Here is a 19,306-nt window from a genome sequence, read left to right as displayed (position 1 = left end):
TTGCTAAAAGTGGCGTTAAACAATACTCACTCACTCACTCATTCACTCTAATGAGTCTCATGTTCCCTGATGCAGAATATTACCCAGTTAAGTGGTAATTACGCAGACAGAACCTAAATTAGAAATAAATCATATCTATGCAGCATTTAATTCAAATGTTCAGGAAATAAGTTTTTATGGAGATTTGTGATAAACTGACAGGTGAGGTGTTTTACGCTGAATGAAAATTTATCAGGGTGCGGTTAACAGTGTGTGGAAACTGTGGTAGAAATTGAGCAAAACACTAATGCTGTCATAACCCTCCAGTATATTACGCCAATATATCCACAAAGCTAGGTCGATACAGCATTATCCTATGGACACTGCTTATGTGTTCTGGATGACGACGCTGGTATATATTTGTTATGAAGTAATGGTCTAGTGAGTTTAGTTTGTACAGGCACTGCTTCAAATCAATAATTTGGATGTAGCTTGATGAGGTAAAGTCAATATATTTCATGGAAGATTTTTCACAATTACTTGCAACCAACACTCCTCTGGTAACCATTTGCATAATCATGTATGGACAGTGCACTTCAGTCATCATGCTTTTGAATGCATTGTGATTGCAATCCTGAGTGAAGACACTGATACAGCAGTAATATTGCTGATTGGTGTGATAAGACTGTGTGATAAGAGTGATACAGCAGTAATATTGCTGATTGGTGTGATGACACTGATACAGCTGTAATAATGCTGGTAGCTGTGTGATAACAGTGATAGCTGTAATATTGCTGATTGCTGTGTGATAACAGTGATACAGCAGTAATATTGCTGATTGCTGTGATGACACTGATACAGCTGTAATATTGCTGTGATAATGTGCTGACACTGATACAGCTGTAATAATGCTGGTAGCTGTGTGATAACAGTGATAGCTGTAATATTGCTGATTGCTGTGTGATAACAGTGATACAGCAGTAATATTGCTGATTGCTGTGATGACACTGATACAGCTGTAATAATGCTGGTAGCTGTGTGATAACAGTGATAGCTGTAATATTGCTGATTGCTGTGTGATAATAGTGATACAGCAGTAATATTGCTGATTGCTGTGATGATACTCATACAACTGTGATAATGCTGATGATAATGTGATAACAGTGATACAGCTGTAATATTGCTGATTGCCATGTGATAACAGTGATACAGCAGTAATATTGCTGATTGCTGTGATGACACTGATACAGCTGTAATAATGCTGGTAGCTGTGTGATAACAGTGATACAGCTGTAATATTGCTGATTGCTGTGTGATAACAGTGATAGAGGGACTGATACAGTTGCAGTGTTGCTGATGTTTGTGTGATGCAGCTATGATATTAGTGATTGTATGATTGTCTTAGGGACTGATACAGCTGTGATATTGCTGATTCTGTGATGGACTGATACAGCTGTGGTATTGCGGATTGCTTGATGACACTTTGATATAGCTGTGATAATGCTGATATCTGTGTTATGACCATGTGATGCAGCTGTGATATCGCTGATAGCTGTGTGATGACACGGTGATGCAGCTGTGATAATGGTGATGTCTGTGTGATAACAGCGATGACATGGTGATGACACGGTGATGCAGCTGTGATAATGGTGATAGCTGTGTGATAACAGTGATACAGCTTTCATATTGCTGATGTCTGTGTGATGACACTGATACAGCTGTGATATCACTGATAGCTGTGATAACAGTGATACAGCTGTGATAATGCTGATGTCTGTGATGACACGGTGAAGCAGCTGTGATATTGGTGATAGCTGTGTGATAACAGTGATACAGCTTTCATATTGCTGATGTCTGTGTGATGACACTGATACAGCTGTGATATCACTGATAGCTGTGATAACAGTGATACAGCTGTGATATTGCTGATGTCTGTGATAACAGTGATACAGCTGTGATATTGCTGATGTCTGTGATAACAGTGATACAGCTGTGATATTGCTGATGTCTGTGTGATAACAGTGATACAGCTTTCATATTGCTGATGTCTGTGTGATGACACGGTGATGCATCTGTGATATTGGTGATTGCATGAGGGACTTACACAGCTGTAATACTGCGTATCAGGAGGGAACTTGAATGTTGCAGTAATATTGATAGGACCATGATGTTGCTGCAGACAGTTATATTTTTAAAAGAAACACTCCAAACATCGCTTACTTCCTAGCTAATCAGATTCATTCCTCAGATTAAACATACATTTGTTAAAAAATGTGACCTCAAGTACTATCAGACAGAAAAATCTTAACCACCATAAGCCCAACCCATACTTGGCTCATGTTACAATGTGTACACAGTGATTGACATATGAAGATCTATTAGAGGATATCCTACATGTAATGCTGATTGTGTGATTGCAGATGGAATCTCCAAGACCCACACACTAGCAGTATGTTTCAAGTACGGGGATATCTTCCTGCTGTCTGGCTATGATGACGTGTGTCCTCGCATCGTGTACACAACACTAACAGGTTTGTCCACATTACGCTTCACAGGTTCTGATACTCCTGTGATTTCATTCTCACAATAACTGCCCATTAGGGAATCACTGACTTTCACCAGTCATGCTTCAATAGTTCAGTTCAATCTCTTTTCTGTGGATGTGTCAATCATGGCTTTTGCCAACTCGGCATATATTGATTAAGTGTACACCTGATAAAAAGATCAGCACTTAATGTTTTCCAGGTGTACTTCCAGGAAGTAGTAAGTACCCAATATGTTGAGTGCCCTCAAATATCTGTCTTACCCTGAATGTAAGGAGAAATAAAACACCGATTTTTTTTATTAATTGATAAAAGTAAGAAACAATTTACAAAAGTAGAATTTTAATGGTTCTCAGTAATCTCTAAAAATAGAGAATTTTGCCATAAAACACTCCATTTAAATTAAAAGGAGCCCCAGTGAGGTCAGATATTCTGTGTAAAATCTAGACTCACTTCATTTAGAGCTTTGGCTTTTACAGTAGTAGTTGAGTGAGTGAGTTTAATGTTATTCTGCTTTTAGAAATATTAGGTAACATTGGGCGGATCAGAGGGGGTTCAGGGGTTCGACCCTCCTCTTGAAAATGACTCAAGACCACATTGAAGATTTTTGCGTTGGAGCCAATGGGGGAACCACACACACACACACACACACAACACACCCCTTCAAAATTCCTGGATCCGCCCATGGGTAATATCATGGCATGGGACAACAGAAATGGGCTTTACACGTTGTACCCATGTGGAGAATCGAACCTGGGTCTTCGGTGTGGTGAGAAAACACTTTAATCACAAGGCTACCTCACTGCCCTGCTTTTACAGTATAGAAGAAAAAACATGGTTCAATCCCTGGGACAGACTAGGTTCTTGGCCATGACATAACATCAAAGATGACAATGGTCTAAAAGAGTTCAACTTCTCTATTAGTTCAATGCAGTACTGATATGATGTTACTGGAACATTTCTTACTGCATGAAACGATATGCATGCTCTTGTCAAGTCATAATTGCCTGTGAGAGAATCTAGTTTTATATGTAAAATTTATAGCTAAGTGTCACATATTGAATCTGGACATGTAAAAATTGAAAATGAGATTCATGAAATTAAGTGTCTGGATGAAGCTGAAACATCACCTTAAACAATTAAGAAGGAAAGCTGATGATTAATTATTTATCTTAAAGGTCACAATCACAACTTTGCAGATTCTGATACCTTTCGGTGTGGATTTACCGAAACAAATCGTCAAAAATGCAAATTCAACTTATAAAGTTGAAAAATAACGCGATGAAAACAAACGCGCGAAATCGGAGTTCAAACGTTTCACTAGTTTCAACAGCTGGGCTGCACTCATAGCACGTGCGCAGTGAAATAGGTTCGCGCAGCTTGGAAGCGGGTTGTCTGGTGAATACTCGGTGAAGGCTTTGGTGTGAGCTATTTTCATAATGTTTTGTTGATATCTCATAGGCGCGAGCTTTTTATATGTTATGACAGTAAATTAACTGTTTAGATAATTTCATTTGTCTATTTCACCACACGTTCTTCTTACCGAGTCACTTTCTCAGTTCGATACTTAAAAGCAATGTCATTATTTAGCTTTGACAGAATTTCTAACTGTGATATAGATATGTCGTTGTCACAGACAAAACTCAATGTCTTGTTTTATTGACACCTGTGTGTCTGCCTGCCTGTCTGCTAATGACAATATTCAATACACAGCTGCTATCACTGACCACATGCAATTTGAACTTAACACCAATCAGGCTATACACCATAAACAAAATGCATTGATTTATGGCCCGAGTTCGGTCTCTGTCACATTATGTAATTACACAGACAGGCAGGTGTGATACTTGAACACATGACATGTTATGATGTCTGTTGATTGCAAAATGTTATACACCAAAAAATGAGCATGTATTTACAAAACCCAACATCTCTACATATACACACAAATGAGCCGTGAGGGCATCTGCAAATGAACCAGCCATTACACTTGAGTGCACACCCACCCGCTCTGACTGGGTTTGGTATCGCGGCTGCTTCGTTTCTTGGAAAGTAAACCCAAGTACACAATATTGCACCTTTGATTTGCGATTGTACGCTTATAATTTTGTTTATATGTTTTTTCATAACCAGCAATGTATATTATATGTCATGAATAAGTGATAATTGTGTTTTAATTATGTTTGATTTTTTGGTTGCATGTGACCTTTAAATAGATGAGTTATTGTTGATTTATATTGAGTGAGCGAGTTTAGTTTTGTGCCGCTTTTAGCAATATTTAGCATTAATGGGTACAACAAGGACGGCTTGGAGTCAGTATAATGTGTCTGAGTGGGGTATTCATGCTTCACTGCGGCATGGTATCTCAGTGGGCTAGCACTATAAAACCAGCTTAAGTCTGGACTAGTACAAGCAGCCGCACATACACATACACACGCATGCGCGTCGTCATATGAGCGAAATATTCTCAAGCACGACGTTAAATCCAATCTCACCTCACCTCAATCTGTCACATTTTACTTCCGGAGCATACCTCGAAGACTTGTCAGTATATCTTGATCAGGCTCTGCACAGGTGTCCAGCCTTAAACTGCTGCCTTTTGCAACTTAGGAACTTTGGAAAGTTTTACTTTTTTTATGGTTTCCATGGCAACAATTTGTACATATATAAGATTGCACACATATCAGTAGGGACAATGAAATTATGCCTTGTGCTTTCTATCTTTTCCCGAATTCCAATCAGTAAATTATTGATGGATAATTCAATAAAGTGGTAACCTGCTTACCCTTACAGGGTTTTGCACAATACAGCAATGTGCATCCAATGCGCACAAATATAAAACACAGACACAGAAAAGTAATTATATTGCATCAAGTTATGTGCGCAATTATACCCAATGCAGCAAATTCTAGAGAAGAAATAAAACTGATTTCATCTTACAGTGCAGTAAACTACACCAGTACACTATGTTGTTCCACCCTACTGAGATGGTTAAAGACACCAGCTAGAAATTTAATTTTATTTGATGTGTTTGACATTTTCTACTTACTACAACGTTGTCTAATGCTCTCTGCAGGTCTCAAGATGGACTGGTCCAACTGTGGGGAGTACCTGGCAGTGGGAGGGTTCATCCGCCTGCCCAACCTCCAGTGCCGCAATGAACTCCACTTCTATACCAAGGAGGGTAAACTGAAGCACTGGGTCACCGTTCCTTCTCAGGTGGGGTTCATTGAGGGGGAAGTAAGTACAACAAGTACACTCTCTATCACAATGGAATGGCAACAGAAGTAAGGCAAACCCAAGCAGTGCCTCTTTTGGTAATGTTATATATTATTTCATATGACAGTATATACATTAATTTGATCTTTAATTCATTGTTCCTAATTAAGTCTAAAGTAATGGGGACCTTGTCATAATGATAATATTGAAAGTTGAAGCTGTAGGGGTTACCTAGGTTTAGGTATTGTAGTTGCTAACACTAAGAAGTGAATGAGTGAGTGTGTGTGGTTTTACGCCGCTTTTAGCAATATTCCAGCAATATCATGTCAGGGGGACACCAGCAATGCGCTTCACACATTGTACCCATGTGGGGAATCGAACCCGGGTCTTTGGCGTGACGAGTGAACGCGCTTTAACCACTAGGCTACCCCACCGTCCCTGTTGACACTAAGGACACCAGGAACCTGTGAATTTTAGGAACAGGAAGTAATTTTTGTGACTAGATGATGATAATTTTATATAACAGAGGTGTGAGCGAGTACGGTCTTGATTTGCTTGTTGCACTGCCCCTGTGTTCTGCAGCTGTAACCCGTGAAGATCTGGGTTAGAATGAACCTTCAGTAACTCATGCTTGTCGTAAGAGGCGACTAACGGGATCGGGTGGTCAGGCTCGCTGTCTTGGTTGACACATGTCATCGGTTCCCAATTGCGTAGATTGATGCTCATGATGTCAATCACTGGATGATCTGGTCCAGACTCGATTATTTACAGAGCGCCGCCATATAGCTGAAATATTGCTGAGTGCAGCGTAAAACTAAACTCACTCACTCACTCTGTAGCTGTAAAGAGATATTCCTACAATTGTTCACATGTCTAATTCCCTAATTCTAGAAAAAACACACCAATATCTTCAACAAATGATATCTACATTCTGATGGATACAGTGTTACTCTTATAAACGATTTATTGCAGATACTATATAACTCTTATAAATATTTTATTGAGGAATAAAGATTTTGGCAATCCACTGTGACAGAAAGTGGTACCATTAGCTCTCTTGACTTTTGCCATTCCACTGTGATAGAGAGTGCCACCAATAGCTCTCTGGATAGAGCTCCTCTGTGATAGAGAACACCTCATATATCTCTGTAGACCATTGCCAGTTTTCTATGTTAGAGACTGCCACCACTAAGTCTCTAGACTGTTGCCAGTCTGTTATCATAGAGATTGCTACCACTAGCTATTTAGACTTGCTAGTATAGTGTGATAGAACCTTTGCATGGTATGAAAACATTAGACAAATCTTTTTGAACTTTATTATAGAAAGACGTAACAGACACATTTTGAAATAATTTCAATATTTGGATTGTAACCACATCTCCCATCCTGTTACTCTATTGTTAGAAACAAATCAGGAAACACAGAACTAATGATTCAAGGTTTACTTCTGTAGTCAGTGAAATATACTGAGGGAAACAAATAAGGGAACATCACATCATGGCAGTGTTCCTTCATTTATTCTCAGATTTCCTCCCACAGCACTATTCAAAGCTGGTGATGAAAACTGGAAAATATTGAAGGAATGCTTGAATTTTCCTGTGTTCCTTTATTTGTTTCTTTCAGTATATGTAACTACATGAAATGTACAGTCCTACAGTGTTTTATGGAATCTTGATATTTCAAACTAACGAATGTAAGTAACTGTTTGGCCCATGTGAATTCCTCCTTATTCATCATATTTGGTTGTTTGGCCTTGTATAACTTGGAGTACAGTCAAATCCCGATGAGTCGAATCGCTGGGGACAAAGGATTAATATTGACTTATCCATGTATTCAAGACATAGGTATGTCTATGAGGGTAGAAAAAAAGATGATCCAGTCCTAATTCTTCTGCCTAAGCATTTGTTTATCTAATAATTTCCATTTCACTAATAGGGGCACTTTATCAGTTCCAGTCTGATTAGCACAGACAGTGATTTCCGTAAAATCACTAATCTGCCTTTTGAACTCACGCGTCAAAGGCGGAAAGGTGTGAGCCGTGCTGGTTTGTTAATTGGATCAGTTTGCTACACCAGTCAACTTTTCATTGACTGACTTCGGCTTATGTATACAAGATTGCTGTTGTTTGAATCTCATGGGACCAACTTTCCTTTTCGAGTCATCGTGTGTATTTATGAGACGAATTCGTGTAACCGGTATTCAAATGATGACAACTATAACAGGGAATGGTCGGGACCAACAGGTACTTCGAGTTATGCATAATATTCGAGACAGCGGCATTCGACTCATCGGGATTTGACTGTATTTGCATAGGTCCCTTTGACAGTAAATTATAAGGCAATTATTTCTTCCTGTCAGTATATATCAGGGATGGCAATTTACCCGTGATACGTAGATTTTATTTCAAATTGATCAGCTCTATGAATCGTCTAAATCCGTTCTGAAACCCTGAAAAGCCCCCATTCAAAGACACAATATTAAGTTTTCAGTTGAAAATAGATTTTTCCCTTGCATCCCTGATATATAAATCTGTCATGAGTTAAGATTAGAGAAATGGTAGTTTTGGAAGTATGTGGTTGCTTCATGTATCTATCTATCCCTCACTCACACAAGATGTCTGATTCTACAGGGTAAACCTCTCACAGCATTAACCTGGGGTCACAACGACAAGCGTCTATTTATAGCAGCAGGATGCCATCTGTATGTCGCCTGGATCAGCAAACAGGTGGCGCCACTTCAGTTCCTCTGTCAGCGGGTCATACAGAAAGTCTGCCGTCAAGAAAAATATGTTGATCGGTTACCACTTCCAACTCGTTTACGTCTTGGTGCTCAAGCTCTTTTCTCTCCTACAATAAAGGTGAGATGATCTCTTTTAAAAATGATTTCCTAATTTCTTTCTTGTTTACAGACAAGTCAGTTCTCAACTGTATTACAAGAGTTGTGATTTTCATTGAAATTGTCTGGATCTTAGCTTAGTGAAGAAAAGTACAGTCCTAAAGAGGATTGATCTAGGATAGATTCTGATGGAAAATAGGTCCCAGTATCTGCACTTGTGGCAAGATCCACCTATTGAGGACAGAGCCAGATCTCAACACTGCCTGTGTGTGATTGTGCTCTGACAGTGTTGGTCATTGTTCATGTTTTTAACACTGCCTGTGTGTGATTGTGCTGTGACAGTGTTGGTAATTGTTCATGTTCTTAACACTGCCTGTGTGTGATTGTGCTGTGACAGTGTTGGTAATTGTTCATGTTCTTAACACTGCCTGTGTGTGATTGTGCTCTGAATGTTACAAACTGTCACTATAATATAATGACAGTTTGTAACATTATTATTAACATATTATCAGGGGTGGAAATAACTTTAAAATTGCTAGTGTACTCTGTTACAGTGGCACATGTAAAATCACTTGCCCTGATACTTTTTCCACTATACCAGCCGTTTTCTTGTTGATTTTTTAAATAAACAACATAATTAATATTGGAAAGTCAACTGGACAACGGTACAGTGTGATGTTCAAATTTGCTTGCCCGACAGAAAAAAACACTGGACTCGGGCATCGGGCAATGGGTAATTTCCACCCCTAATTATATTAACTGAAAGAAATATAATGAAAGCCCAAGAATAGCATTTATGTACCATACCTTTCCATTTTGTTTTTTACAAAATATATTTATGTATGCACATGCAGACAGTCTAAAACTGGAAATTTGATCAATTAAACTACTCACATTAATGTTTATGTGAAATACCATTCATAATTCCATTTTCAAAATGTCTTATCCGTAAAACATATATATTTGATGAGAATGACTGTTGAGATTTGGTAAAATAAAAAAGACTCTTGAGATTCTGTTTGAAAGATTAACAACATTTACATTACAAACATACCTAACATATGTTATATTTGGGATGACACTTTCTTAATAAAGTACAAATTCGAGTACTTTTTATCCCCCGCTGCGCGTTTAGCGCGAATCGGGGGATATAGTATTAGGTTCCGTCCGTCCGTCCGAATTGGAATATCTTAAGAACCGTTTACTAGATTCTTTTCATATTTGGTACCTAGGTTCATCACAGTTTAAGAAAGGTCCAAGTCAGGTTGGTGACCTTGACCCTCATTTCAAGGTCACAAGGGGACTTTAACGTTATTCCTGCATGTTAAGCTATCTCAAAAACTGTTAACTGGATTTTCTTCATATTTGTCACCAAGCTTTGTCTAGGGAAGGCGCAGGGCCCAGTCCATTTTGGTGACCTTCACTTAATTTTCAAGGTCACAGAGACACTTTGAAGATTTCAGCATATTAACTTGCATGTTATGCTTGTCAGCGAGATACCTCAAGAACCATTCACTGAATTTCTTCATATTTGACACAGCATGTTAAATTGCATGTTAAGATAGTCAGCAAGATATCGAAAAAAATATTCACTGGATTTTCTTCATATTTGACACCAAGCTTCATCTAGGGAAGGCCCAGGGCCCAGTCAGTTTTGGTAACCTTCACAAATTTTCAGGGTCACGACGACACTTTGAAGATTTCAGCATGAATAGTCAGCAAGATATTTCAAGAACGGTTCACTGGATTTTCTTCATAGACTTTCAAGACTTCCCTTGAATGTTTTTCAATAAGCAATTTCTTTAGTACTATTTGTGCATATTTCATACACTATGACATTCATGTCAAGGTCAAAGTCTGTCTTGAAAATATGTGTCTGTTTGAACAACTATAGAGCAAGATATCAAGAGAGGTTGACTGGTCATGTTTTTGTTGACATTTAACTTCATCTTAAACTTTCATTACTTTATAAGTTTGATTTGATAATTTGCTGCGGGGGATTATGTCACCTTAGTGACAATGCTTGTTTGAGTTAAGTCCCATCCGGGATTCGAACCCACACCCTCAGAGTCAGGCACCTAATCGCCAGCATACTAAGAAAGAGTAATCCCAAATATAACATGTTACATTTGACCACTTTCTAAAAGGCATTATGTAATCATACAAACATACCTGTCTGGCACCAAACATGAGTCTTCGGCGTGTCAAGGAAACGCTTTAACCACAAGGCTACCCCACCGCCCTTGGAGCAGTCAGGAAGGATATCAACATACGGTCCCTGGCCATAAGTATTCGTGATTTTGGTTATGGCGGCATCATAGTTACTATGGGCAGGAATTAACTAAAAATCGTGTTGCTCCGTAAATAAAGTAAGTCTGACCTTTCATTCTTAGTACTTCACGTAGGCGGCTTTCAATAATGTCGGACAGCGATTTCATATAGTTCATGCACAAGTTGCTCCAGATTTCGTCCATGAGCTGATCTTTTGTTGTTATGTTGGCGGCGACATGCTGCGGCTCTCTTTTAAGACAAAGCAGATATTTTCGATCACATTCAAATCTGGAGATTGTGGGGGCCAAGATGTACCAGTTATGTTGTTTTCCTCCTCGTAGTTCACTACAACACGAGCCCGATGGAGGGGAGCATTGTCGTCCATGAATATGTAGTCTTCATTTCGAAAATGAAATAACTGGCCCAAAATGGTCCTCTAATATATCTACATACTTGGCAGCATTAATATTGCCTTCTACAACGGTAATACTGCCAACACCATGATAAGTAATGCATCCCCAGATCATCAAACTGACCTTTCGGTGTGAGGGGCGGCACATGCACTTGGCCTTGTAAGCTTCATCGCCCTTTCTCCTGACATACACACGCTTATCAGCTCCAATAACCACTTGACTTTCGTCACAAAATATGAAGGTTTTCCAGTTTTGAGCGACAGTCCAAAGTCTCCTTTCTTGACACCACAGACACCATTTCTTTAAGTTGATTTCACGAATCGCGACCTGTTTCTTTGCAACTCATCGTTTGTAACCTTCAAAAGTTAATTTTCTTCTAATCATTCGTTTATTGAAACGATTATCTCTATTTTCATTAAATTTAGTTGTTATATCATTGAGATTGTCACGGTGGTTATTTTTCACACACCTGTTCAAAGATGCCTGATCTCGAACTGTAAATGATTTCTTTCGTCCACTCGGGAGGCGGTTTTCACTGATCCAGTAGCTTGATATTTCTTACAAACACTTTTTACTGTAGACTATGAAATAGTATGTCAGTAATTTTTTAAATTTGCAGATCTTCATTCAACAATTTTATATTAACCTTTTTCTTCTCAGTACTGAACTCTTTTATTTCCGACCCATTTTGCCGATAGCCAATACACTCGGAAGTAGAGAAGCAGACGACAACATAAACACATGTCACGTGATGCTCACATTATGTGCTATTTATAAATTGTAAATGTTTAATGGCTGACGGAACACTGTGCATTGCGAACAGCGCGGTGATTAAAAAGGTGTAGTTAAGCAAATGACGTCCCCATAACCAAAATCATGAATACTTATGGCCAGGGACTGTGGGTATGAACAACTTCTATATTACAATGAGAGCGATGTGGTGACAGTGTTAGAACCTACATCGAAACATCACTCTCACTGTAATAGAGAACTTCATCCTTATCCTTCCATAAACAATACAAGTTAGTGAAGACTGTTGAATGTCAGTATAGAATATTGATATGTTAAGGGGGGGCGGTGGGGTAGCCTAGTGGTTAAAGCGTTGGCTCGTCACGCCAAAGACCCGGGTTCGAATCCCCACATGGGTACAATGTGTGAAGCCCATTTCTGGTGTCCCCCGCCGTGATGTTGCTGGAATATTGCTAAAAGCGGCGTAAAACCAAACTCAGTCAGTCAGTGATATGTTAAGGGGTCAGTATACACACCCAGAGGTTAAAGTGGTTTCCCACCTTGCTGAGAAGCATGTTTGATGGCCACTGTTGATGCCAATATCTGTGTTGATAATGTGGCAGTATTGTCAAGCGTGAATGTGTTTACTCATAAGCTCTCAGTGGTATTAGCAGTTACCTTTGTACCATATTTGGAGTTACACACAAATGAACTAATTACATGCTATTTACCCAACCATTTCATGTGTTTGAAGAACAAGGATCTTAGCCCTTTGCTTCGCTCGGTAGCTGTTCATCTTAAGACGAAAATGTTTAGATGAGCATGTTTTATGTTTGAGGTTAATGGCTTCGATAGTTGAGCTTATACCGCAGAGATTTCTCATCATGTGTCACTTCATCCAGACTTCAAGCAATTTTGACTAACAACACGTTGACTTTTAGCTATTTTATTCCGATCATGAAAGGTTTGAGTGTTTCAAGCTTCCCTAATTCCTGTCGCACCTTTCATCACCTTGGCCCATTTCCTGGGGATTTGAAAAAATTATTCCATGAATACAAATTTCACGATGTTGGAGGTTTTGTTACAGAGTAAGAGACAATTTTCCTGTGATAGAGTGTTACCGTATAAAACATATTTTCATCACCTGCTTTTAGGTGTTCTGTGTGACTGGCTTCTCTTCCCCTTTCTTGTCACCTGTGGGGTGGTGGGGTAGCCTAGTGGTTAAAGAGTTCACTCGTCACGCCGAAGACCCAGGTTCGATTCCCCACATGGGTACAATGTGTGAAACCCATTGCTGTTGTCCCCCGCCGTGATACTTTTGGATTATTGCTATACTCACTCACTCACTCACTCACTCACTCACTCACTCACTCACTCACTCACTACTCACTCACTCACTCACTCACTCACTCACTCACTCACTCACTCACTCACTCACTCACTCACTCACTCACTCACTCACTCACTCACTCACTCACTCACTCACTCACTCGCTCACCTCGGGAGACATGGGATCAGGTTTTTGGTAACAGAAGCAAACATGGTACATGAGGATATGCCACTGACCCTTTACTTTTTAAGAGGTACATTTGTTATGTGTCTAACATGCATGTTATGTGTGATGATATTTTGTATTTATTTGAAAAACAGTAAATTGATGTCTCACTCGAGTGATGAAACTCATTATAGTAAAACTGTTTTCAGTCTGACCCAATGACAATATGCTTTCTAGAGAACGATCAGTGAGAAAATATGCAGAAAGGAGAACTGTGGTCATTTCTGGAAACAAATAACCACATCTCACCTCTTAACAAAGTTGCTGCCAATGCAACTTATGCAAATATCTATAAGGTACTGTCTGAACTGTGTGAGGCACAGAGAATCTGTAAATTCTTGTTCTGTACCCCCACGGAAGACTAGTTTACTTGCTGTTTAATTGGGATGTCACGATACATGGATACATCAATGCATTCAAACCTGTATCGTTATTTAGTTTTGAAAGTATCGGTTTAAATATGTTTATGTATCGTTTACACTTTGCAATTGTATCATGTTTTTTGATGTTATCAGAGTTATGAATGATTATTTTTCATGCACAAAGATGGGAATTTAGAACTTTTTAATAAAAAATGTTGATCTGTTTATGGGCAATTATAAAATATGAAATATTAATGTTCAAAATGTAACTAAATCTACACAATAATGCCGCGAAAATAGGTATTGTGATACATATCAAATCATGACATGGGTATTGTGATACGTATCGATTCATAAAACATATGTATTGTGACATCCCTACTGTTTAATGCTGCTTTGTGCCAGTTTCCATCTATTTCACATCAGTCTGAACCAGAAAAACTTGTGATTGAGATCATGAAAATTGGGACATGATGGCAAACATCAACCAAGTCAGTGAGCCTGACCATTCGATCCCGTTTGTCGCCTTTTGACAAGTATGGGATGCTAAACACCCGGATCTTCATGGGTCTTGAAATTGTTGTCACCTCTGTCAACTAGTCACAGGGAAAAAATACACATCTACTCAACTTTGTTAATAAGTTTTGTTAATACCCCTGAAGGTCCGGTTTAGAATTGATCTTCAGTAACCCATGCTTGTCGTAAGAGGCGCTAACAAGATAGGGTGGTCAGGCTCGCTGACTTGGTTGACACATGTCATCGGTTCCCAATTGTGTAGATCGGTGCTCATGTTGTTGGTCACTGGATTGTCTGGTCCAGACAATGGTTGAATAACTTTAAAATTGCTAGTGTACTCCAGTATAGTGGCACATGTAAAATCACTTGCCTTGATAATTGTTCCACTATACAGGCCAATTTTCATGTTGATTTTTTAAATAAACAACATAATTAACATTGGAAAGTTAACTAGACAAACAAATTTGCTTGCCCCACAGTAAATAACACTGGACTGGGACGTCGGGCACTGGGTTATTCCCACCCCTGCCAGACTTGATTATTTACAGACCGCCGCCATATAGCTGGAATATTGCTGAGTGCGTCGTAAAACTAAACTCACTCACTCAGTAAGAAGTTGTTAACTCATTAAGGCTGAGAGCCACGTCTATGGGGCAAATTAATCAGCTCCTCACAGCGAGTGACGTGTTTATGGGGCAGATAATTGGCAGCTTCTCACAGCGAGAGCCACATATATCTGTCAACAGAAAGCACCTCTTTTTCAGCAAGAGACGCACATGTGTGTTGTACTTTTAAAAATCGCACTGTACCTATTATTTCAACCAATTTAGTACTACTGAGCAAATATTAGCTTTTCTTACGAGAGATGCTACCTTTAGTGTCAATCAGAAGAAGTATTTAATTTGTTTTGATAGCAATTGCTAATCATTATCATAGACTTGTACAGCGTTTGGCTTATGAACACATGTCGGCGAGAAAGGGGATTATGATGTTTTTACAGAGGTAAGTGTCTGGTACTCTTCATTGGGAATGGGTATTAAAATACTTCGTATGCACATTGATTGAATTAGATGTAATGTTTTAGAGGTCACTGAAGATTATAATTTCTTCAACTTCCTAATAAATAGGAAACAATATACGAAATTTCAAGGACATACAAAGAATTCAAACACAATAGAATAGTTTGAATTTACTTTTTAGGTATTATTACGTTGTCATGTTTCATATATTGAAACATAATGTATAAAAACAAATAATTATACATCCAGGCTCGAATAGAGTAGACATAATTTAACTTACTAACTTAAAGCTTACTGAATTGTAACTAGTTATTTTCCATGATCTAAAGTTGATAATGTTACCTAATCGAATATAAAGTGATAAGTCGCGCCTTTGCATCGAATATATATACATGTCAATGTTATTACAACAATGAAATCTTTTACTACGTTTGTTATAAAACACAGTAAGTTGGTAATTCAAAAAATTCTCACACATAGACAGAAGTAATATCATAAGTTATTACATGTAAACCATACAAAGGTATTTCAAGCATTTTTGTTAAAGATGTTGAAAGTTTCATGTTGATTTGAATTGTCAGTTTTCTATGCAATTTACATGAGCATTGTGTAAAACATTTGTATTTGATCTCTGTAATTATCAAATCCGGTGTAATTATCACATGTATCAATGAACTCAGTCTCTATTGATCCATCGTCAATAAAAGCTGGATAGTATATCAGTTACGGTATCGATACACATGCATATAATCATTCAATCAGATTACAGTAATGAGATAATTGAACACCTCTTTCGGCCTTGAAATAACAGTCTCCGGTAGAATGCATATGTAGTTACGTCCTTGTTGAAAGGTTTGTCCCGTGACAAGTGTAAAATAAACAGATCAGGACTTCTTTGTACGACTAGACAGTTTCCTGTCATCGCCGAAACTTGCCAGGAAATCAGGTGTGATTAGCACTAATTAGTCTCGGCACAGCGAGTGGACAATCAGCAAGGTGTTCCAGGTGTTGAATAGTGAGGTGGCTCTCGGGCTTAATGAGTTAACAAAATATTTTATCAAAAATATTTTTGAAAGTGAATGAAAATTCATCCCTTTTATCCTTTTAACTGTTGATGACATACTACCTGTAACACTGCAATTCTGATGTTATTGTTTAATTAACTATTGATTTTAAAAAATCAAAATTGCTTCCTAAACATTCAACACAATCCATGTCCTGATGATTGTTTACACTGAGAGTGGTATATTCATGAAGTAGTGTTTGTTGTTTAACATCTCAACATCTGGTATGATCCACCTTCAGACCTTTTTTACACTGAGAGTGGTATATTCATAACGGTTTGTTTGTTGTTTGGCTGGTAATTGCAGTGGTATCTGTCACAGATTTTGTCTCAGCAAAGGTCAGTAATGATGGTCAACAGTGCTCATAGTGTGCAAGAAGCATTCTCAGGAGAAATTTCCTTGACAAAATGGAACAATTGCTCTTTTCAGTCGAGGCCAATATTACCTGTATAAATACAATGTATTTATTATTTACAATTATTATCCAGCATGTTTTGCCAAAGTGTTTTGACTCTTATTATAGAGAGATAATATTTTGTTTCATTTCAGTTCAGATCTTTAGAATTAAATGAAAATCTCTTGGTGATTTTGTTGCTAGCTAACATGTGTAACTGGTAACTGGTCAGGTCATCTAAACATGGATGTCAGGTGCCAGTATTGTAATCTAAGCATGATTCAGTAATCTGTCAGGCCATCTTGACTTAGAGTCAGTAGCTGGTCTGGCCATCAAATCTTAAATGATAGTAGCCAGTCTGGCCATTAAAACCTGGATGATAGTAGCCACTCTGGCTATATAATCATGGATTTCAGTAGTCAATCTGTCCATCTAAGATTTAATTTAAGAGATTTAGAAAACTCTGATTCATTTTCAGGTAAAGCAGATTGACCTTTTAATGAATAATTATATGATCTTAGATATAAATATAAGTTTAAAAATGTATAAAGAGAACAAGAGATGGTATTTTCTCTCTTAAACAGATGAATTATTCACCTACTGATTAGCTTCATGTGGGGCAAGGTGCCACAAGAATGTCTGAGAACATGAATAATTAATGACTAGAGCTGTTTTAGTACAGCACAGTATTACCTGTAACATGCTGAAGCAATAGGCATGGTTGAACTACTATCCCTTGGCCTCGTGTTACAAGGTGATCATGTATACAAGCAGATCAGAACAATTGTTCTAAGTCAGACCATGACAGTACTAGAACTGTGGTTGCTTTGTGAAACATGGCCATAGTAACTAGTTGTGCGTTCCTTGGGGATTATAGGTTAGCTGTAGACCTATTCTGGTCACAACCAAAGGTATTGGGTGGACAGACTTGTGACCTGGGTCCTGTTCCACAAAGCGATCGTAGCGCTAAGATGATCGTAACTCCCATACTTTAACATAGACTTACGACAGTCGTAGTGCTACGATCGCTTTGAGGAATGGGGCCCAGGTAGTTAGGGTGTCCTTGTAACATTGTGGTATGATACTGTGTTGCCTGCTCGATCACCTCATTGACAGGTGCAAAATACATATTTAAAATGAGTAAAAGCTTTGATATTACCCACAGGGTATTTGTTTCTCTTTTGTTTGTAATGTCTTATTTTGATGTTTTACAAATATTAAAGAAGGATGACATTTAAATTTTAGCACATTAAGCTCCTTGAAACTCTATCCCTCTTCCTCGTGAATGGAACAAAGTTATTTATTTGTATTCTCCTTGAAACAATGTCTTTGATCATGTGTATATTCAGGGCAGGTGTTTCCTTCTTTGTGCATTTTTGGTTGACCAGGTGTACAGTATCTCTTTCTCAGACAGGCTTCTTTGAAACCAAGGAGAATACTCTTGGTTTTCAGTCAATAATGTTGAATGACTCATAATATCATGTGGGGCGGTGGGGTAGTCTGGTGGTTAAACAGTTCGCTTCGTCACGACGAAAACCAGGGTTCGATTCCCCACATGAGTACAATGTGTGAAGCCCATTTCTGGTGTCCCCGGCCGTGATATTGCTGGAATATTGCTAAAAAGCGGCGTAAAACCATACTCACTCACTCATAATATCATGTCTTGAGAGCTTAATTTGGTTGGAAATGAAATAGATTTTACAGTTTATCTCTTTTGCTGAACTCGTTCGTGTGAGAATCATAATCACGGCAATTATTGAATCTGAACTCACAACCATCAGATTCTGGTACCTCAGCTGACTGTACACAGCGATTAGTAGGACTCCTGACCAGTGAGCCACCCTGACCTTGAGGACTAATGAGAAAAACTAACAGGTGCTTTATGGCCTAAATGAGAAAGTTGATGGAAAGGCCTTTTAAAACTGGTAATGGAGACATTATTTGTTGAAGTATGGTCATATTTACGTCTCCCATTTCCCTATACCAGCGAACATGGGCTGATGAGAATTTCTGCTGGATCTGACCAAAGATGGCTGTTTCCATCAATATACAGTAGGATGGAGCATGCAAGGAGGCTGGAGAATGTTATATCAGCCATTCCTGTAAATGACTTGTATCCGTTTTCATGCAAGTCAAGAATACAAAAAGTATGTTCACTTTTAAGAAGGATATAAAAAACTGAAAATGTCATTTGAATTACAGGTTTCTCATTTTGGGGTCTGTCCAGAGGGAATTGCTTTTCGACAAAAATACTAAGTGGAGTTTTTGAGGTCATTATTTCAGTAGGCAATAAAACTGGTACAGTTCATGTCAAACAGTTATTACAGAATGAATCATTGGACAAGGACAAATATTAAAATATTTTATATTTCAGCACCATTCTTTGTGAAACTTATGAATTTTACTG

The 19,306-nt window shown here is 38.4% G+C and overlaps 1 protein-coding gene across 1 annotated transcript in view; it reads left to right on the top strand.

The window, feature by feature from the left end:
• LOC124259134 (tubby-related protein 4-like) overlaps positions 1–19,306 on the top strand; it is a 234,226-nt gene that overhangs the window by 116,557 nt on the left and 98,363 nt on the right. The window contains 3 exon segments of the mRNA XM_046693229.1: positions 2,400–2,510; positions 5,599–5,741; positions 8,371–8,598. Coding sequence (XP_046549185.1) covers positions 2,400–2,510; positions 5,599–5,741; positions 8,371–8,598 — 482 coding nt within the window.

This window comes from Haliotis rubra, unplaced genomic scaffold (genome assembly GCF_003918875.1).
Source record: "Haliotis rubra isolate DU_JTF1 unplaced genomic scaffold, ASM391887v1 Scf71, whole genome shotgun sequence".
Classification (NCBI taxonomy): Eukaryota; Metazoa; Mollusca; class Gastropoda; order Lepetellida; family Haliotidae; genus Haliotis; species Haliotis rubra.
This window is presented reverse-complemented; position numbering and strand designations above follow the sequence as displayed.